This window comes from Protopterus annectens, chromosome 3.part0 (assembly GCF_019279795.1).
Source record: "Protopterus annectens isolate FY-2018-M chromosome 3.part0, PAN1.0, whole genome shotgun sequence".
Classification (NCBI taxonomy): domain Eukaryota; kingdom Metazoa; phylum Chordata; order Ceratodontiformes; family Protopteridae; genus Protopterus; species Protopterus annectens.
This window is the reverse complement of record NC_056731.1, coordinates 55,352,303-55,375,074: the sequence shown is the minus strand read 5'-3', so window position 1 is coordinate 55,375,074 and position 22,772 is coordinate 55,352,303. Positions and strand designations below refer to the sequence as shown.

The following is a 22,772-nucleotide window of genomic DNA, read 5'->3' as shown; positions in this document are numbered from 1 at the left end:
TTCCAAAAATGAGATACACGTATCCTACAGGAAAACTGATTTGATGTTCGAGGACAATTTTATGCAAGGAATATATACCTTCTATTTTTGTTATACCTAAAATTCATAAAAATATACAGGCCCCACCTATAAGGCCTATTGTGGCTGCTGCTAGTTCCAAAGCCTACCTATTGGCTGTGTTTGTTGACAGGAAGCTTAAGCTTTTTCTTAAATTACATGAACATATTTTGATGGATTCATGGGATTTCTTTTAACAAAAACTAATGAATGTTTCCATCCTCAATCCTTCTTGGTTACTATAGATGTTATGGATTTATTTTCTGTGATCCCCCACTCTGCTGGGTTACAATGGTGTGAGAATGAACTATCGGAATGTGATTTTTTGTTTTTTGAATGGAAAAGATGTGAGGTTGGTTCTGGAATGTATGGAGTTGGTCTTAACTAATAATTTCATGCATTTGAGGGGAAATTCTATAAACAAAAGAGTGGAGTAACTATCGGTGCAGCTTGCACCCCATTATTTGCCAACATTGTGTCATTTTATTATTATATTTTGTTTTTAAATTCATGTATTTTGGATCCATTTTTTCTATTTATGCTCTTTAGATGACATTTTTTTAATATGGAATAGCACAGAGAAACAGTTGGATGAGTTTTTTAAATTTTATTAACACTACTACTAAGTTTTTAAAATGTACTTATAATTATGGACTTGACGAGATTATCTACTTGAATGCAACTATAATTAAGGATTTTAATCGGAAAAAAGTTTTTTTTTCTATGCTGTACAGGAAAGAGAATTTCTTTAACAAATACATACATTACTGTAGAGACCATCCCCTCTACCAAAAAAGGAACATAGTAAAGGGGCAGTTGGTCCGGACAGCTGGTATGACTTCCCAGTATGAGGACTTGGTTGATGAACTTGCTAAAATAGAACAATTACTTTTAGATCATGGATAATCAGGCCCTTTGGTGAAAGGCTTAGTAACTGAAGGTTGGAGTACTGGAGTACTACGTTTTTTCCTCTTTTGGGAGTTAAGGACAAGGTGTACCAAATTAAGACTAATTATGAGGTAAAGGATATAGATTGTAATAAGTCTCGTGTTTTAAAATTCATCCAGGACGTAGGAGATATCCAAAACATAATTACTAAATATTGGAATATGTTTTCTAAAATGCTCAATAGTTTAAATGTTTTTTCAAAACCTTTGGTATACACATACGGGAGAGGCTATAACATTAAAGATATCCTCAAGAAAGGGAAGAGGGAAACGGGTATTGGATAATAATAGGCAAAAGGGAACATACAATGCGTTATGTGTCGCCTATGTGGCAGAGTGTGACGAATTAAAGCTTTCTAGTGTAGGTTTGACCTTTAAGGGAACAAGTATTTTAACTGTTGCACAAAGTGGGTTGTTTACTTAACCTACTGCTGAGTTTATTTTTCCTATTATATGGGGTAAACTGAGGCAGCATTACAAGTTACTTACATCCACTCAGAATATATGTGCATTGTTACGACATAAATAAGAAACTTGAAATGAATGCCCTATATAGGCACTCTTTAATGTGTGAGCAGTAGGTTTTCTTTTTGGGTTTTGGTGCAAGTTGACCAAAACCCATGGGGCGGACAGTGGGATACCTTGCTGGAGTATCATGAACGGCTCTGGCAATTAAGAATGAATACCAGTGTTCCACCTGGTTTAAATGACCACACATCCCTAGCCCCGGTATTAAAATTAAGGGCAGACAAACTTTAATATTATATCTCTTTGGACTACAGTATTGATATACATAACAACCTTTATGAATGAACTGGTAATGACAGATATTTCTCGACTGTGTATGTATACATGACAAAAAAAAATAGTTATATCCACTTTTGGACAAAGAAGGACAATATGCGATTAAATTTAGGAATATGTCTATGATTAGGGCTAACCAAATCTTGTTATACATTGATTTATTAATTGCTGTAATTGTTTTAGGTTTTACTACAATAAAACTATGGAAAAGAGGAATTGTTTTATCTTTGTACTAATAAGGTCAGCTTTTATGGATTAAAAACAAAGCTTTTGCAAATGGAGCTTATTCTGATGAAGTGTTTGCTGGGACAAATGCACTAAATTTTAACAATAAATTTAGGTTTTTGGACTATCTGGTTCAGTGTTTTTTATCATTGTTGAGGCATTTTTTTTTATTTGTTGCTGACTGGTGCCTCCAATTGATAGCAGCGTTGATATTTTTGGTTCTTTTTTTTTTCTTCAGTTAAGCTAGGGGGCACAACTGCTACCTCAGTCTTCTATGAACAGAAGAGAAAGGGGGGAGGGTTGTATCAGAACCAAAATGTTAAGTAAGAGCGCTAAGACGTTTGTATGACTGCAGATGGAGTAGAGTAGGGTCTGATCCATTATATTCAGAATTTCTTTTAGGCCATTGTTTTGTTTTTTTTTTCTGAGGGAACAGTTTGCGACCAACTCCCTCCAAAAGAAAAAAAAAAAAAAAAAAAAAGACTGAAAATCCAGAGAAGAGCAAATCTTGAAAATCGCTCTTCTCCTTAAAACTTTTTTTTTGCAAGGGGGGCATGACCCCCTGCACCCCCCATACCCCCAAACTTTATTATACACACAAATTATATATATCTATGGACACACACACCCCAACTCCAAGATTGTCATACACGCAAAAAAGGGAATACTCCAAGAAATTGCATCTCAGACTTGGTATATGCAAGTCTGATCTTTCGGCCATTCAGTCTCAGTATTTCAGGACTTGCTCTAGTGGGTCCTGACATTTAAAATAATTACCCTGTAGATCATTACCTCTGGTGTGGTTTTAGGAGTTTTGAATGATCCCATTCCTAAGATGGAGCAATGACCAATGAAGTAATTTAGAAGGACTTCAATTTTTGTACATCTATGTCGAATATTTGTGATCAGCAGATATGCAGTTGAACCACTTTTTCTTAGTGGGTTTTGTCTAGTAGCTATTTTACTGATTGATCCAGGTTACATTGTTGTAACTTTATGTGTGCTGGTTTACTGTCTGGTCCTTTTACATTACGACTTAAAAAAAGAAGTTATGTACTCACCATAACGTTCCATCTGAGTGGGTAACTTCATTTGTCTGCAACCTGTGGGTATCGGAACCAAAAAGCATCTGAGAGATATACCCATCCCTCCAAACTGTTTTGTTGATTCTGTAGAAGAGGTTTAGAGCCCAAGACTGAGCATTTCTGATGCCATCTAACTTGCAGATGTGCAGTAAATCCATCGGTACTGGGTCAGATGATGTCTTGTATTCCAGGCTCAAGTTACTTCTTAGTAGTCTATAGGATACCGACTACTGTGACAGGACTATGAGTCAGTCCATGTAGGACATATTGGTTAAGCTTTGTATCCTTTAAATAAGGTATCTCTGTAGACATCTCAAATGTTGCCTGTGTGTGAACAAATACGTGCCAAAGGGGGCATTATACACTTAATGATTGGTGTAATGAGGGCTGAGTAAAGAGGATACCAACATCCCCTAGAGCTACGCACAATCCATTTGTTTTTAAACTTTGCAATATAGAACAGCTTCCTTATGACAATGGACACATGTTGGTCAAAGTATAAGTCACTGTCCACATAAGTTCCTAAATCCCGAACAACTGGGTCAATTACTTGGGGCATACAGTCAATGTGGTATTTCCTTGTGGTAGATGACTTCTCAAAGGATATGATAATGCATTTTTTGGCATTTAGTTTCAGTCCATGACTTTGGCACCAGTTATTTATTTGGAACAAACCTCCATGCAGGATAGCCAAGTCATTTGATAATTCAATGACTGCCCTTAGCTTGCATCTGCAAACTAAGTCAGCCAGAGTCTGTTGGCACTGGATTTTACTTCAGAAAAGTAGATGCCCAACAGCAAATGTCCCAGCACAATATTTGCTGACAAAGCACCCAGTTAGGTGCTTTTTCACTACTATGGTTGTCAGTGGTAGCAAAAATTCTATCAAGTGAACAGTTTTGCTTAACTAGAAGCATAATTCCCCCCACCAGGTCTATTATATGGTCTACCATACTAATATGTTTCTTGTGTGTAGGCCAAGGGGCAGAAACTGTCTTTCATACAGGTTTCTGTGATAGCTACTATTTCTGGTTGTTCCACAACTATCCCAGCCTCTGCAATAATCCATTTGTTACTTATATTGCACATTTTAAAGCATGCCATTTTAAGATCTTCACTACCCTGGCTGCTTGAATGATTGCTGTGTTGTTGTAAGCATTGTTGAGCTGGTCCAAGATTGGTGTGGATGTCACTCAATTTAAGCATTTTTTTTTTACAGTGGATATAATCTAGAGAATGAACGTATGTACTTCAAAGGATGTATTCTGAAGCAGAAGAGTTTAGACATGGAATTATTTTTTTGCAGAGAAAGTGAAGAGACTTGAGTATGTATGAAGATTTTTATTCAGGCTTAAACATGTATGTATAAGTAGTTTGCCGTCCTGAGATGAGGAAGGAATTACAACTAAGAACTAATTACAACTTAGAAGATATACCAAGAGGGATCTGTATCTAAACATAAAAGGTTCACAACAGCGAGCATCATAACACTGAACAGAGAATGCTGAAAACCAGGGACATCAACAAGAAAGACCTTTGTTGTGCAAGATCACAGTAAAGCGGGGATTGTGGTTTTGTTCCTGTCCTCACTGTAGTGCAATATCCAAGTTTGTATATATAATTAGCAAGGGGTGGGAGCACAAGGGGGCTTGCCCCACCTGCAAAAAAAATCAGGTTTTGTGGTCCAATGTTTAGGCAGCGCTCCATTAAGAGAGATACAAAGAAGAGTAAAGCCTTAATATAAAACATTCTGAGAACCTTATGAGACACAAAGGTGCTACAGAGCAGTGCAGAGCTACGTGTACAGATGAGGCTGCAGAAGAGGCTTGGTTTCTGTGAGAAGTAGGCATTGTGAGGGTTGTAATTGAAGGGCTATAAGGCACAATGGTACAGCAGGGGAATTGTTTATTTGGGTGATAGGGAGAGTGATGATGGACAAAATGTAGGTAAGGGAAAGAGTCAGGCAGTAAGAGTGAAAGTGGGCATAGAGGGGGGGATTAAGAAAAGGTTTAGGAGGGAGGTACTATGACAAATAAAACAGAAAAGTACGGATGTGTTGAAAAGTTATAAAGGGCATACTCAAGTTTGTTATGGAACACAGGTGGAGGTAGTTCACAGTATGATGCTGGAGAACAAGGAAATAATATAGTAGTAATAATAATAAGAATAGTAATAATAATAATAATAATAATAATTAGTAGAGGTGTGTGAAGAATGTATGCAGGACCCCTGTATGGCAGAAGTAGGGATAGAAAAGTAGAGGCATTTAGGGATGACATATCTTCAAGAGTGCTATTAGAAGAGTGTCACTGGAAGAAAAGGGATTCCCAAGAAGAAAACTGTATGGTGCTCATTAAGCATGTGAGAGAGTTCAGAAACTAGTAGGGATATGTGTATGTTAAAAGATGGAGAGGGTAGACAATGTGTCACTAAGGCTGAGTGGTTAGTATAGGGGTTACTGTAATGGGAACTCATTGTTGTATGTTAACAGATACAGAGGATGGATTATCAGCCGCATAGGTTGTAAGTGATTCATTAGTAGTGTGGATATAGGGACTACTGACAGTTCACTATTGTTGAGGCATATAGGTAGGAAAAGAGTTAGGGTGTTATCTTGTTTATAGAGTTATTGCTATGAAGAGTGAGAGTCTAAGGCTATTAGTCTGTTGTGATCATGGTTTTGATAGATGGAGCTTAGAAAGAATAAGTCAATAGATACAGTGATAAGTGGAAAAGGGAGTAGGGTAAGTAGCATAGAAAAGTTGCACATCGCACACCTGAGCACAGCAGAGCTACTCCCATTTGGAATCTCCAGATTCAGTCAGCCAGCTACACATGAGTTATCCTGAAAGCTTAGGGGTTTTTGTTGAAGCTCAGGTCCTTCCAGTCTGGAAGTTTATACCACTGAAAATTTTTATGAAGGTGAGTAAGCTAATAGTGGCACCTATCAGTAACAATGAGCACCTCCCTACTTAGACTATATGCCCACTAATCCCTACTAAAGGTAAGTAGACATGCCCACACCAAAGGCACACTCATTAACAGTTAGTAGTGTGTGCTAGTAAAACAGGAATGAAACATGAGCTGACCTCATGCTAGATTCTAATTAGTCTAGCCAGGAAAGTCAAGGCCTGACTTGGCCAGAATCATTATTTAGGGAGATGCAAAGTCCCTCAAGTTTTAAATTCTTGTCTGGTACATACATAGTCCAGCCTTCAATAAATTTAATGATTTCTAGTATCTGTATTGTCTTCATGAACCATTTCCATGCCAGACCATTTGGGTATTTTATTTTATTTTTTTTAACAGAAAGGTCACCAGTCTCAATCTGTCAACAAGTAATAAGGATAACAGTTCATAGTTATCCAAATGTAAGAGAATCATTTTTCAATTACTATTAATTAATGTAAACACATCACTTTTCGGTGTACCATCAAAATGTCACGGCTGAAGTGTACGACAACGGATATCCCAAAGTAAGTTTGCACAGGTTTGTATGTGCGAAAAAAACATGCCGAATTCACAACAGTGAATGGCATTGTGCGTTCACTGTTGTGAATTCGGCATACTGAGTGAAGATTGCACTATAGTGGGGATCAGGAAATATACCCTTTCCCTCACTGTAGTGTGATCTCGGAGTTTGTTTATATAAGTAGAAGGGGGTATGGGGGGTGCAGCCCCCCACAAAATGTATGTTGTATGACACCGGATGTGGTGGTATGTTCGAAAAATGTTTCTTTCTTTTTTTTTCTCGGTCACTATCATAAGTTTCAACAATGTTTTTTGAGTACGCGAGTACTCGCAACAAACATGTTCAAAATTATGATAGTAAACCCACTTTTCAGTTGATGTTAGTTCATTTTAATTATGCTATCCTGAAAAGAGTCATTAGAAAAGTTTTTTTTTTTTTTTTTTTTTGCTATCAAATAACATCAGTGTAACAAATAGGGATAACAGTACTTCCTAAAATGATGAGGGAAGTTTGGGAGTATTTAAATTCTGTGCTCACCACATATGATAGATGTGTGTGCACTCTACGCTTTTCAGTCATGTGTACATACATGTGTATTAATACTTGGAGATAACAACTGCGCCATGTCTAGAGAGCATTCAGTTTATTTTAGCTCAGGAGATAGGCAGACGGTGACCATGAATGCATAGTACTTAAAATCTGGTGCCAAGAAACACCATGCCAGAAAGACTGCCAAGGAGAGTATTCAACCTCTTTAGACCCTATAAATGGAGAAAAGTACTAAAGACATGGCATCAGAAATACTGCCGATTCCACTATACTTGGATGCTCCAAAGATCGGTTTCGCCAACAAACAGGCACATCCGTAAGCGTATTCTACCCATTTAGACCTTGTAAGGTAATTTTTGCACATGTGAACACAGCATTATGGCACCAAGAATACCCCACCATAAAAGCAACCAACTACATTTGCCATGAACGCTCCAAAGTTCTGGTTCCCTAAAAAGGCATTTCTACAGGAGTATTTTATCTGTTTAAAGATACTTTAAGAATGTTTAACAAAAACAGAGCTCAGGCACAACAGCAACTTACTGAGCCCATCAGATTCTTGGGTTAACAATAAATTTCCCTCCCCAGTACAGTAAATGACAACAAAAAGAAATGATCACCAATATATTATTATTTCATTGAATTAGGTACACACAAAATTAAATGCAGTGTAGTACATGTGAACTGAGCAATTCTGAGTGCTTCAAACAATTCTGAGTGTTGCACTCCAATTACTATTAAAGTTGGTTTCAGCCCATACTGTATTGCCAAACACTGTTTTACAAACATTTGTCCTTTTCATCTGTTCTCCCAGATCTCCTCTCCCTTGTCTTCAATATTTTCCAGCACCCATCTATCCATCTTCAACTGTAATGAGTACATAGTTACATTTAAATGTTTTTCATCTGCTCTTATTTATTCCCATTTACTCTGTCTAAACAACCTTACTACTTTGAGTAAATAGGGAAAAAAAACACAATTTATGAATTTGGGGAGAGGTAGCAAACCATTAAAAAGTTAACATATTTAACACAAAATTAAATTAATTTAAAAGCAGTGTTTTAACAGTCACAATACAGCAAAAAGCATCAGCATATAGATGTCAGTTTCACAGTACACTAGATTATGTGTTGACAATTTTGTCTGCTCGTATTTTATTCTATACAAACCCGTAACATGTCTAACAGAACACGAATGCAAATCACAACATTTAATGCAAAATATTTTGACAAGTGAAAAGGAGGACTTTACTTGCCTATTCGAGTGCTGCAAAACACAATGATCCTCTCCTGGTTTTCCTTTTAAATCTGGATGAAAATGAATAGCAAAAAAATCAGAAAGTTTTAGAGTCTCCAGCCGCATTTCTTCAATACACAGTAAATACTCATTTATTTTTAACAAGAACAGCATCAGTGTAGGAACGTGTTCATTCATATTACATACGACAAGAATTTAGCAATTTTTTTCTGTTTAATTTAGGAATATCTCAACATTTACAGGGTAATTTAAAAGCCTTTTAACAATGTACACCAGACTATCTGCACTAAACTGGGTGCAAAACAAGGCTTCAGTTCGGTCTTCCAATAGAAACAGCCAACTCTGTTTAAATATAAAAGCAAAAAGTACAGTATCAGCCCCTGTCATTTAAAAAATGCAAAGTCAGGGTTGTGCTGTCACTATTATACCCATTTACTTGATTTCAGTAGTTATTTTTGTGCAAGGTTACACAATGACAATGAAAGGGGTAGAAGATACTGAACAGTACTGTTACACAACTTTAATTTACAACAGTTCATGTGGTAAGACCTTACCATAACGGCAGAAGTCCTACTTCTCACTGCTGCAGTATTCTTAACGTTTTAATGCCTGGACAGCGTACCAAAGCTCTTACACCTTCCAGGCATCGTACATCACATGTATGACCTACATCCACGGCATAAGGTACATAAATGACATATGAATGCCTAATCCTCAGAAATGACTTGCCCCCATAGAACAAGAGCAGCCCAAGCAATCCTCTTGAGCAACCTAAGAGGAAAACAACAACATGCACATCCAGGAAGGAAAGACGAAGACAGAAAGTAAGAAAGGTCCCTTGGCCAGAACAAAGAATAACAGGCAGGAGGGGCAGAATACTGCAACAGTGAAAACTAGGATATCTACTGTTACGGTAAGATCTTACACAACTGTACTATCTCCTTCCTTATTACTGTTGCAGTATTAACATTTGTGAGAGAACAAAAGCTACTTTAGAGGACGAGAGAAGAAAGCCACAGAGCAGCACTTCAAAAACCCATGAAGGATGGCCCTAACAAAACTCACCCTGGCCCTAGAAATGATATCCAACTTGTAATGTTCAGTAAAGATGTATACAGAAGACCAACTAGCAGCTTTCAAAATGGATCTAATACCCACCCATGTTTGTCTTTTCGGCTTTTCCCGGTTAGGGGTCGCCACAGCGGAACTCCGGTCCGCTAATGATTGGCAGTAGATTTTTATGGTGCCGAGTTGCCAGCCCGACGCCCAACCTTCAGCGAAGGCACGCCCATTAACGCATGTCTTTCGGAGGCCACTCGACCATGGGGAGGACATGTAGACTCCACACAGAAGGCACTCCAGCCAAGAATCGAACAGGAGAACCTCTTGCTGTGAGGCAACAATGCTACCGCTGTACCATCGCGGCTATACCCTTGAAAAAAATAAATAAGCAGAAGAGGCTACTGTCCTAGTAGAATGAGCCTGAACAAAGAAGAAGAAAGCTGCTTGCTATGAAAGGAATAGCAAAAATTAATGGCCTTGGATATCCAAGAGGAGATGGTTTGCTTAGAAATAGCCAAACCTAATGTCCTGTGAATAAAAGAAACAAATAAAGTTGCTAAGATTTCCTGATATCTTTTGTCTTGACCAGGTAAAACCTGAGATATACAGATCCAAGGTGCGAAGGATCCTCTCACTAGCATTCTGTGGAGGGGGGGTGTGGAGGGATGAAGTGTTTGAGTTGAGCCTGAAGTTCTGAGACTCCCTTAGCAGAGATAAGTGCCACCAACAGTACCAGTACAGGGAAGAGGAAACTGCAGGCTCAAAGAAGAACAAAATTAAGGCTTTCTTGAAGGCCTAATACGAAGGATGTATTTCAAAAATTATTTTGACTTGAAAACATGCCTGCAGATCAAGGTATTTTATGACTTTGTCTCTCTCTCTCTCTCTGTACGTAAGACACTGTAGTCACTAGGTCTGTCGATTTTAATGATCAGTGCTACTTTTGTCTTCTTTTCTTGGACCACTATATCCAGTTTTCTAGCATCTATCTTTTGAACTGTTAGTATTGGGTGATCCCATGTGATATAAACTTGATCATTTTCTATGATTCTTTGTGGCTCATGTTTCCAGTGTTTTTCAGCTACTTCGATACCATAATGTTTGCACAATCTCCAGTGTAACAGTCTTGCCACAATATTATACCTTTCAGTACCTTTGCCATTAGTGCGTCGCAACCAGCAACAAGGTGTGTGACTATTTCCAATTCGGTTTTGCAAAACCTACATATGTATGTTTATCCCACATGTTCATTGGACTTTGTAAACCAGCGTGTACGTAGCCCACTATCTAGGGCTGCCAATATTAACTTTTCATTTCTTGATGTGAATTCACCTCTCCTTAACCATTCCTGCATTTGTTCTTGATCAACATGAGGCTCTTCCAGAAGTTTTCTATACTTGCAGCTATATTTGTTTTTTCCACATTTCTTGCCTTCTCATCTGATCCTTCACCTTATATTCTTTCATTTTTTGGCACATTCATTTGCTGCCTGTTTTTTTATCTACTTCTGGTTCGATTTCCATTCCTGCTGGACATCAATATGCTTCTGCTAAATTAAGCAGAGATGTCATCTTAGACTTATTCTCCTCATGTTTCAAAACTTTCATTTGGATCTTGTGAGGTCAGTAGATATGTGTGGAGTCCGACGACTACAGATCTATACATGTAATCAATTTCAAGGAGGCCCATCCCTCCTTCAGAATGGAGAATATATAATCTTGGTATACACTGATTTTTATAAATCATTTGGTAAGCATGAAGCATCCTTCTGGTTTTAATATCCAATCTATCCAACATTTTTTGGGGCCAGTCAATCACTCCAAAACTATAAGTTAGGGCAGGAACAGCAAATTGATTTATGGCTTGGATCTTGTTCCTAGATGTCAATGCTGTTTTCAGGATTAATTTAAGTCTTCTAAAGTATTCCTTACTGAGCATTATTCACATTTGTTCATGTTTTATTGCTGACCCTTCATCAATTCCCAAGTATTTATACACTTCCTCTTGCTCAAGTTCTTTTACATTACATTCTTGTCCCAAACTGATGTTTTCCTGGTGCTGCAGTTTTCCTTTTTTAAAGGTTGCTTTTGCACATTTATCAAGACCAAATGACATTCCAATATCATCTGAAAACGTTTTGACAACCTGCAGCTGTACTTTCAGTTCCTCATCTGATGAGCTATACAGTTTTAAATCTCTGACAAAGAGAAGATGAGAAATCATTAGACTTTGTTGTTTTCTAGAAGCCAAATTGTAGCCATGGCCTAAGCTGTTAAACAGCTTAATGGATTAATGGCAAGGCAGAATAGCAATGGTGACAGAGTCACCCTGGAATATCCACCTTTGGATTTTTATCCCTGGGATAATAATGTATCCTTTATGATAGCTTAATTGCAAAGTGGTCTGTCATTGTTTCATGGTTACTGTAATGCAGTCAATCAGTGTAGGGTGTAACTTATACATTTTTAAGCACTCTTTTATCCATGATTGTGAGATACTATCAAATGCTTTTTTGTAGTCAATCCATGCCATACTTAGATTTTTCCCCTTCTTACAGTTCTCCACTAAAACTCTGTTTAACAACAAATGATCCTGTGTTCCATATGACTTTCTTTTATTGCCCTTTTGTTGTACTGCCATAATTGAGTTTTCTTCTAAATGACTATAAACTCTGGTCGGCATCAATTCCCATGTATAGTTTATACATTGTTGGAAGACAAGTTATTGTTCTATAATTTTTAGGGTAGCTTACAGGTTCACTTAAGTAAGAGCATTGTTTTTCCTGTTGTTAACCAGTGCAGTGTGCGTTAGGGGTGCATATATAAATAGTTCTTACTCATGGCTAAATCCTCGTGCAAAGAAGTTAATACTTTAAGCCAAAAGTTAGGTACTGCATCTGGGCCTGGGGTTTTCCAGTTAGAGGTTTTTCTCATCTTTGTTTCAATCTCTCTGGCTGTTATTTCATCCCATTTCATATCCTGTACCTTTAAACTTTACTTCTTCTATTAATTTAGCATCTTTGTTAAGTTCCACAGGATCTTCATAGATACTTCTCCAAAATGTATCTACTTCCTCTTTTTTGGTGGTCTTTCAATTCCTTTTACTTTATTTCCCAATTCTCTATAAAACTTTTTTGGAGTCATCAATAAATTGTTTATTTTGTGCTTTTTCCCTTATAAGTACCTTTGTATCTTCTAAGTCTTTCCACCTGTTTTGAAATTTTTAGTTTATCTCCAATAGTGCATAATAGATTGTGGTCTGTTCTAATACTGCACACTACTTTTATCACATCTATCTTTCTTAGTATTTTTGTTGATCTTTTCCCTCTTCTAACAATGACACTTCTGGTCTTAGCTGCTTTATAATTTTCTCTACCCAAAGAGTCAACTGATGAGTGGGCATGTCAGGTGACAGATCCCTTGTCCTATGTGAGAAGACCATCCTGTGAAGTAAAGTACAATTGTGTAAAATCTTGCCACAATGGTAGATGTCCTTCCCTTCACTGTTGCAGTATTCATTACATTAGTGATCTCCTGCCAAGGGTGGTCCATTGTCCTGCCAGTAGGCCAAAGCCTTAGGTTGCTTTAAGGTACGCCGTATATCACACATATGCCCTACGCTACTCAAGGAGCATAAAAGTGACCTCTGGACATACCATCGTCAGGACTGACAGCCCCAGTAGGCATGCCAGTCTTAGGGGAAAAAAAAAAAAAAGAGATTACCAGTACATCCAGAAGACCAAAGGACCAGGGGGAGGTGGGAGGGAGTGAATATTGCAACATTGAAGAGAAGGACATCTACCATTATGGTAAGATTTTTCCCAACTCTACAATGTCCTTCCATTTTACTGTTGCAGTATTCACTACATTAGGGAGAGCACCAAACCACAGAAGAAACTTGGGAGGATGAAGGACAAGCAGAACCCTCTAGGAAGCCAGGAAGGATGGCCCTATCAAAACCATCTCTATCTCCAGAGATTCCATCCAACTTGTAGTGCTTGGTAAATGTATGCACAGAAGTCCAGGTAACTACAGCAAAAACAGAGTTAGTATCCAAACCCTTGAAAAACACCAGAAGAAACAGTTCCAGTAGAATGAGCATTAACAGAACAAGAAAGGCTCTTACCATGAAAAGAATAACAAAAAGAAACAGCTTTTGAGATCCAAGAAGAAATAGTTTGTTTCGATACAGCTAATCCTAAGGATCTAGGATGAAAGGAAAAACGAGCTGATCAGATTTCCTAAAAGTCTTAGTCTTATCCAAATAAAATCTGAGTTGTCTATGCACATCCAACGGGTGCAGCACCTTCTCACTGGCAGATTGTGGAGAAGGGAAAAAGTGGGCAAATGAACAGAGTGATTTAAGGGACAACTCACTCACCACCTTGGGCATAAAATAAGGATTAGTACACCCTGTCCTTATGAAACACTAAAAATGGAGGACAAGCAGTAAGGGCTTGAAGCTCAGACACCCATCTGGCAGGAGTAAGGGCTAACAAAAGTACAGTCTTCCAACAGCAATGCTGCAAGGAAGCTGGAGGTGCAATCTCAAAAGGAGCCAGAGCCAATTTTTGCAAAACAAAATTATCATCCCAAGGAAGAGGAACAGGCTTCCTGAGAGGCCTGATATGAAGGATGCCTTTACGGGATTGTTTAGCTTCAAATCTAGAAGCTAAAGAAGGAGATAAAGGCAGACAAGTAGAGATAACAGACAAGTGGGCCTTAACAGAAGAAGAAGCCAACCCAGCACTGAGCAATTTACAGAGATAAGAGAGAACCAAAGGAACATCCACAGAAAGTGGATCTAAGTTACGAGAAAGACACTAAATGGAAAACTCCTTCCATTTGGATAAGTAGGATTTTCTAGTACTGGTTTCTTGGCCTCCTGCAGGACCCCAAGTACATCCTCAGAGAAAAGGTGTCTATGTGGAATCAAAATCCTATCACCCACAATGTCAATTGAAGAGTAGACAGGTGGGGATGGATGAGAGATCCCTTGCCCTGTATGAGTAGATACACTCTGTGAGGTAACTTGTGATTATCGCCTTTGGCTAAATGCAGAAGAAGAAGAGTGAACCAATGCTGTCTTGGCCAAAAGGGAATCACCAACTAGACTTTGGGAGCATCTTGTTGAATTCTGAACAGGACTTTTGGAATGAGGGGAAGGGGTGGGAAAGTGTAAATAAACATCCCCTTCCAAACCAGAGGACCTGGAAATCTGGCACAAAATAGTGCAAGTTGTCTGTTCGGAGGGAAGGCAAAATGATCTAGATGTGGAGTACCCCAATGGTGAACAATGTCCAGAAACACATACCAGTGAAGCATCCACTTGTGGGATTGAGTTAAGGACCTACTCAGTGTGTCTGCCACAATGTTTTGACTTGAGGGAATGTAAACTGCCTGAAGAGTCTCTCAATCCTGGATAGCAAGATCCCACATTAGGAGTGCCAACCAAAGATGACAAGATCTGCTCCCCCCCCATTTGTTTACATACCATATCACTGTGGTATTCTCTATAAATACCTTGATAGGACCTTGATAGGACCTGGGGAGAGAATAGGATGAAAAGCTCTCATCTCTGTGATATTGATGTGCTCTTTCTTTTGAAGAGGCAACTGGGAAGTGAAACTGCTCTCCATCCCAAGTTTGAAGCACCTGTGAACAGCTCGTGAGAGGAAAGAGGGGGATGAAAAGGCAGCCCTGGATTCAGCGACAACTGTTAGACCCACTGCTGAAGTTCTTTAAGACAAGGTAAAAAACAGGATCTACAAATTCCAAGGGATGTGCATGTTGGAGCCACACTGACTTCAGAAACCTCTAAAACCTTGTCATATGGAGTCTGGCCAGAGGGAGCATAGGGATGGTGGATGCCATGAACCCCAGGACTCTCAGAAATTCCCTGGCTGTTATAGAGGCCAAAGGAAGAAGAGTTTGGAAAAAGGAAATGAGATTTAAGGCCCTGGGAGGAGGCAGGGATGCCAGCATACTTGCAGTATATATCCTGAGAACATGGTCTTGAAAAGGAGTCAGAAAACACTTTTTAAAGTTTATTGTGAACCACAGACTTTGCAGAAGAGAAATGGCAAAATGAAAATTTTGCAACAAGATCTCTGAAGAGGATGCTTGAAAAGAAGACTAGCCAAATAAGGAAATACTTGGATCCCCTGAATCCTGCAAAAAGCAATCAATGTAGCGAGGCATTTGATGAAGACCCTTGGGGCAGTAGAAGGGCCAAAGGGCAAAGCAGAGAACTGAAAATGCCAGGAAGCAAAAGATAAATATAAAAACTTCCTGAAAAGGGGATGAATTAGAATATGGACATAAGCATATGGAGATAAGCCAGAGACACCATTTAAGCCTGAGGAAACATAAGAGGGAACGAAGTCTGAAGGGGACTACATATGAAAGGAGGGCACATTCAGAAAAGTGTTTAGGTGAGAGAAGTCAAGAACTGGTCTGTTCTCTGCACTAGAAACATCCTGGAATAAATCCCCCTCCCCTTCTGAGACACAGGCACCTCTTGAATAGTAATCAATAGAACACAGCCAGTTACCACACAATCCAGTAAATAAATCGGTTTATTCTCTCTGATATCTCGGCACAATTGCCTTCGAGGAGTATAATACATTCACAAACATCTATCCCTTGTATAATAAGCATAATTACACACTTAATAATTCAATTAAAAAAAAACAAATCGCAATTGAAGTAAAACCTGCCAATTGAGCTCCACATTCATTCCCTTAGGAATCATAGTATCAAATTTTAATATATATAAGGCTTCTTTATACAAAAGTATATTTTAATACTTTTTCCTTCACCACAAATTTTATCTATTTTTTCCAAAATGGTTCCTTTTAACCCCATGGACTGCCCATGATGTACTAATGTTCTGCCACTGAACTTTGTTCTTTTTTATTGTTTTGATTTTTTGTTCTTGAATAGTACTCTGAATCAGAAGGACTCTAAGCACCTCTGGAAAGAAAGACAGTTGCTCTTGAGGGGGCTGAGGAATACCCATAAAAGGGGGAAGAGACTTCCAGACCACAAAATAGCCCTGATGGATAATGGACAGGACCCAGGAATCCTTAGTAATCTAAAGCCAAGCAGGAACAGACAGACAGAGGCAAAGAGAAAAATGGCTGGGAAGAATAGGATAGTCAGACAGTACCTGGTTTATCAAAAAAAAAAAAAAAAAAAAGAGACTTCTGAGGCACAGACGTCTGAGTAGCCTTCACAGAAGGAACTTGCTTGCCACCCTTTTAACGCTTAAGAGGAGGGTGAGATTGCCTATGAACATAAGCTGACTTACTGGGGTAATTTCTCTGAAATTTAGGCACAGGAGACACAAACACATGTTTTAAGTTCCTGTAAAGCCTGAATGGATTAAAACAAGAGTAGCAGCAGCTTCACCACACAAGTGTTTATTATCACAAGGGGCATCTATCAACTTAGCCTTGATATCATCAGATAAAGGTTGAAGCCAAAGCCAAGAATACCTCCTCATCACAGACCCAAAAACAGCAGCCTTAGAAGAACCATCTGCTGCATCATAAACTACACTTGGAGTGATGAGCCACCTGGGAGGAAGCCCTTAACAGGAAAAGAGCAGAAGTTTTACCCTAAAAGTCTGGAAGATAAGAAATAACCTGACAGGCTTGGGATAGGAGAGCCAACAAATACCTAGACAAATGGGTCTGATAATTAACCCAAAAAGCCAAGGTATTAGATGCATAAATCTTCTTGTCTAGACTTTCCATGGCTCGGCTATCTTTATCAGAGGGCAGTAACTTGGGAGAAAGAAGCAACTGAGAGCACTTGCCAGAAGCTACAGACACCACCGAGGGGCCAGGAGGACACTTGTACAAAAAACAGAGACTTCAGGCACCGTATAGAACATATAAGGTTTCTTAGGAGCAGGCAGCTGAAAGATTGCAGAATTTTGAAGCATTAGAAAATACATCCAACAAGGCATTCAGAACCAGAGGAACAGCTGAAGGCCTAGGAAAGTCCATCTGCAACAATTCATAGTACCTTTTATGTATCTCAGAAACCTGAGCACAATCCCATTTAAAAGAACTATCATCCTTGAGATTGTCCCCCCCAAAAGAAATCTCTTCAAAGGGAGTATCAGGACTGATAGATTCATCTTGCTCCGATCCACAATACAAAGGAGAGAGAATTTGAGATGAGTAAGCAAGGGATTCCTCATCCAAATCTGCCTCCTCCTCAGAAAAATCCTGTTCCCTGGGTCTTTTTAGGGGAGTAGAGGACCAAGGTGGGGCTGGAACAAAAAATCCCTGAGGAGGTCTCAATGCCATCAAAGCACTAAACCTGCCCTGAGTGAAGGACTGCCATGCACTCTGTGGATTCTTACAAGCAGGAGTAATATGCTTAGTCGATTGCTTTTTCTTCAAAGAGACTTCCCCCTTATAAAATTTGGAAGGCTCTAACACAGGATGGCATTCAATGACAGCAGTAGAGACTTCTTCTCTGACTAATATCTGACGTCTGCAATGCCTCCTCGTTTGTGCTTAAAGTCAGATCCCCACTGGCCTCCAACCCGATCATGGCAGAAGAATCAAATGATAAAGCTGGGTGAATCTCCAGGCATTCACTCGCCTTGGGAAAAGACATCCGGCGCAGGGTGAACAATAGAAGATTCTGGCCTAGGTTTTTTGGTCTTCTTTTTCCCTGACAACTGTCACTCAGAGTGGGAAGTTTGCTCCATTGTGTCCTTCACAAGAAGCTTAAGATGCTGGCTTTCAAAATAAAATGCCAAAGAAAAAAAGTCTACTATGAAGGGTTTTAGGTACAAAAGCCTAACAGATAGAAGAAGACATATGGTCATGAGAGATGAGAAGGCAAAACAGACACAGGTGGTCTTTATGGGAAATCTGTCTTCTGCACTGGCATTTACCCTTCTTGGATGACCTGAAACCCCACAAGCAACAATAAAATAAAGATAAGCAAAAAAAAGAACCCCAGCGGGGCACTTATCTGCAACTGCTCAGTGAACCACCAACAGAACGGGTGTTCAGATCGATGATGAAGAGATGGCGTTCAGACTGGCAGGAAAAGAAGTTCTGAGGATGATACTTCCGGAGGTCATCTTCATGCCCTACACTACATGATGTACATTAAACTTTAAAGCAACCTAAGGCTTTGGTATACTGGCCGGACAACGGGCCTCCCTTGACAGGGGATACCTAATGTAATGAATGCTGCAACAGTGAAATGGAAGGACATCTTGTGATGACTGCCCTTGTCCAGATGAAAAAGAAGGGAAATCAGTACTATCTGGGCCAAAAGGGAGTCGCCAGAAAGATTTTGGGCCTGTCCCACATGACCTTATGCAGGAATTTTGATAGCAGAGGAAGAGGGAGATAGGCATACAGAAACATCCCCTTCCAGGAAAAAGACATGGCATCCACTTTCCAAGCCAGAGGACTTATCCCTCTGGAACAGAAGTTGGGGAGTTTTCTGATCGGAAGGGAGGCAAAAAGATCTACTTGAGGAATACCCCATTGATGTACAATGTCTAGAAACATCTCCTTGTGAAGCATCCATTTGTGAGGATCTGTTCTGGACCTGCTTAATGTGTCTGCCACAAGATCATGCTCTAAGGAAATGCAAACCACCTGAAAAAATGATGGCAAATCACAAAATCCCATGCCTGAAGAGGCAATTTGAAAAGAAAGTAAGACTTTGTGCTCCCTTGCTTGTTGATGTACTACATGACTGTGGTATTATCGCAGAAGATCCTTATAGTACCCAGAAACCTAAGGGAGTGAAAAATCACGAAGAGCTAGAATCAGACTGCTTATTTCCTTGATGTTGATATTGGCTGTTAGCTGTTGAGGGGACCAGAGACCGTAAACTTTGAGGTTGTCTGGTGAGGGTCCCTGGCCTTGGTCTGAAACATCTGCGTGCAGCTCCTCAGTCAGGAGGAGAGGAACCTGCAAAGACAGGCCTGGATTCATGAAAATCTGATGAATCTATCAGTGCAGCTCAAGCATGAGACAAGGCAAGAGGGGGGCAGGAAAATCCAGAGGATGGCAGTGTTGAAGCCAGACAGTCTTGAGATACCACTGACATTTTCTCATATGGAGCTTGGCAAAGAAACAATGGAAATAGTGGATGCCATGTACCCTAGAACTCACAGAAAATCCCTGGCAAAAATGACTGGAACAAGGAAGAGACTGAAAATGGAGAGAGAGAAAACCTTGGGAGGTGAGAGGTAAGCCATCATTGGCTTGTTCAGAATCCTGCATCCCAGAAAAACTTGGTGCTGATAGTGGGTCAATACGACTGAGATTTAGGGTGAACACCACACTATGAAGAAAACCCACAGTAAAGTGAAGATCCTGAAGCAGAAGCGGATAAGAAGGGACTTAAATCAATAGATTTTCCAAATAAATGAATATCTGAATACCCTGAGTCTGCACTGAAGGCTACTATTGGAGCCAGACATTTTGTAAAGACCCTTGGGGCTGCAGAAAGACCAAATAGGCAAAGCAAATAATTGATAATGTGAAGAAGAAACAGAGGAATGTAAAAACTTCCTGAAAAAAGGGTGAATAGGAAAGTGGAGGTAAGCATCCTTCAAATCTAGGGATACCAGAAAAGCTTGAGGGAGCAACAGAGGAAAAACCGTCTGGAGAGACAAAACCTGAAGAAACAGAACTTTAGAAATGTATTGACAAACAAATTATCTAGAATAGCCCTCCAAGTCCCTCCCTTCCTGGGAACCAGAAACATCCTGGAATAGAAACCTGTGCCATGCTGAGAAGAGGGAATATGCTGGATAGTTCCCTGTGCCAAAAGATTCTGAAGAACCAAATGAAAATGAAGGAGGAGGAGGATGGGAAAGGCCTTTGAAGGGAGGAAGGGACTTCCAAACGATAAAGTAACCATTCTGGATAATGTAAAGTATCCAAGAGTCTATGTTTATATGTTGCCAAACTAGAAAAGACAGCATTAACCTGAGGCAAAGAGGATTCTGGCCAAGAGGTAGAGTAGACTGAATGTTAAATAGAAGCAGACTTGTCAGGGAAGGAAGGATTTTGACCCCTAAAATCCCAAGAAGACTTGTCAGGAAAAAAATTCTCGGCAGCTTGCTCGTCACAAAAAGGCTGTCTAAATTTATTGGGGATGAAAGTAGATTTAGAGGGATAAAACTTTACTTTTATCTTGGAGGGTCTTAAAAAGGTCAGCAGCTGCAACACAAGTTAGCCTTGATGTCTTTAGCAAGAATCCATAGATGCAACCAACACCACCTCCTAAAGTCCTAGAAAAAGCATCAGCAGCATCATAGCTGAATTTAATAGAATGACAAGCCACATGAGAAGCAGTACTCAAAAGGGAAACTGCAGAACACTGCCTCAGAATCAAACATTTATTTATTTATTTACATTTGTTGACTGGGAGTGTCCAACTGGACGTAGGTCCATTTTCAGAGGAGGCTCGGGGAGAAAAGCTCCACAGTTAAAATATACAGACAGTAGTTACATTAGATTTACATAGCAATTAATTTGATCAACATTGCAATTAACAATTACAAACATAGTTACAGATGAAGAACATAGTACATCAGTAGACAATTAGAATCTTTATCATCTGCGAAGTACATAACAGACATTAACAATTGTTACAATAAGAAGTTCCTGCTGGATAATAAGTAGTTAGGCTTATGAGCATCCGAGCTTGCTATAACCAAGGTAGTTAGTGGGGTGGAAAGAAAGGTATGGTGGACGGGGTGTGTGATATTAGAGGGGGAGTTGCAAGGGCATAGCCAGCATGTTTTTAGGTGCACTTTTAGTAAAGTTTTGAAGTGGGCATAGAAAAGGCATAGAAATCAGAATGCTCCCAAGCTTGGGCAGATGAGCCAGAACATACCTGGTCATGTGGGTACAGTAGTTAATGGCTAAGAAGTTAAGGTAGCAGAAGTGTATGCGTTTTTCCCATACCTGTTTATGGTACGTCTGTTCTTATCTGAAGGCAATAGCTTAGAGGAAGACAGTAACTTAGATGGCTTATCAGTAGCCCTAGAAATAACGTCAGGGTCAGAGAAAGGGCTTTTATACAAAATCTTCTGAACTTCAAGGACCTTACAGAACCAGTTTTTTTTAGGGACAGGAGGTTGGAAATCAGGGCTTGAGGAGATGAAGAGAACATATCCAAAGGGGCATTCAAAACTAGAAGGACTTAGCCTTTTCTTAGCAAATCTGCTTATTTCTTTTCATTTTCGAGTTTTCCTATTAGCTTTTGAAAAATGTTAGCACAATCGGAGCTGTAAACCACATGTATCTAATTACTTGCATGCATTTTACTGACAGATATATTTAATTAAAAACATGCATCAATTAATAGGTTACAACCTAATAAAATGCTAACTGGTTTAACTACAGCGTTACAGACATCTTGAACAAACTAACTTCACTGCTGAACATATTTTTATATACAGCTTCAGAAGGGAACAGGATGTCATACATATTCTTTTTAGTTATACCATTCTTTTGTAGGAGGTTAAAGGCTTCTAGTTTTTATTTGCATTAATTTGTTTATTAGATAAGCTCTAAATGACAGAACACGAACACATATATTTAAGATTATTTTTCATAGCCCATTACTCTTACTTCTCTCAATTTTTTTAACAAGATGGACTCCACTCTAAACTGGTTTCCTTTTTCAGAGGTTACCAAGAAGCACTGATCTGCATAACTGACTTACTAAGAGTTACAATACAGACCACCACATTTTCTTACTAAGCCAAACTACCAGCTTATCATTTATATACCTCAACTCCAGTTTCATTTTTCATGAACTGGAAACAAGCATTACAATCAATCTTAAATAACTTTTATTTATTCACAATATTTATATTAAGATCCAAGTTTCACAAATTTCAAGTGGTGCATATATTGTATGTGCATGTGTTTGTGCTTATACACACAGATATGCAATATCCATGTGTACAGTTTGCATATTTTTATGTTTTTAGATCCTATCATCTTGTTGATAATCACATTACTAATGTAAGAAACAATTCTGAGGTGAATGTACAGTGTGTGTGTGTATATTGTGTAAAACATACACATTTATATAAAACCATTACCGACTAACCTAAAACTACTTAGTCAAGATGTTTAAGCTATATCTAGAGCAAGTAATGTGTGGGGTTACAGTAAGCTAAAGCAGGACCTACTACAGTGATAGCCCAGTTCAGCAACTATGTGAAACAAAAAATGTGTCCGGTGTGTATTTCACCCTACTGTCATCTTGCTGAATATAAGCTACCCTAGGTAATACAATC

At 39.1% G+C, this 22,772-nt stretch overlaps 1 protein-coding gene across 4 annotated transcripts in view; it reads right to left on the bottom strand.

Moving 5' to 3' along the window:
- Window positions 1-22,772, bottom strand: part of ABITRAM (actin binding transcription modulator) — a 355,528-nt gene that overhangs the window by 212,282 nt on the left and 120,474 nt on the right. For all 4 annotated transcript variants that reach the window (XM_044064580.1, XM_044064583.1, XM_044064581.1 and 1 more), the window contains exon 4: window positions 8,395-8,446. In XM_044064580.1, coding sequence (XP_043920515.1) covers window positions 8,395-8,446 — 52 coding nt within the window. The remainder of the gene's footprint in view (window positions 1-8,394; window positions 8,447-22,772) is intronic.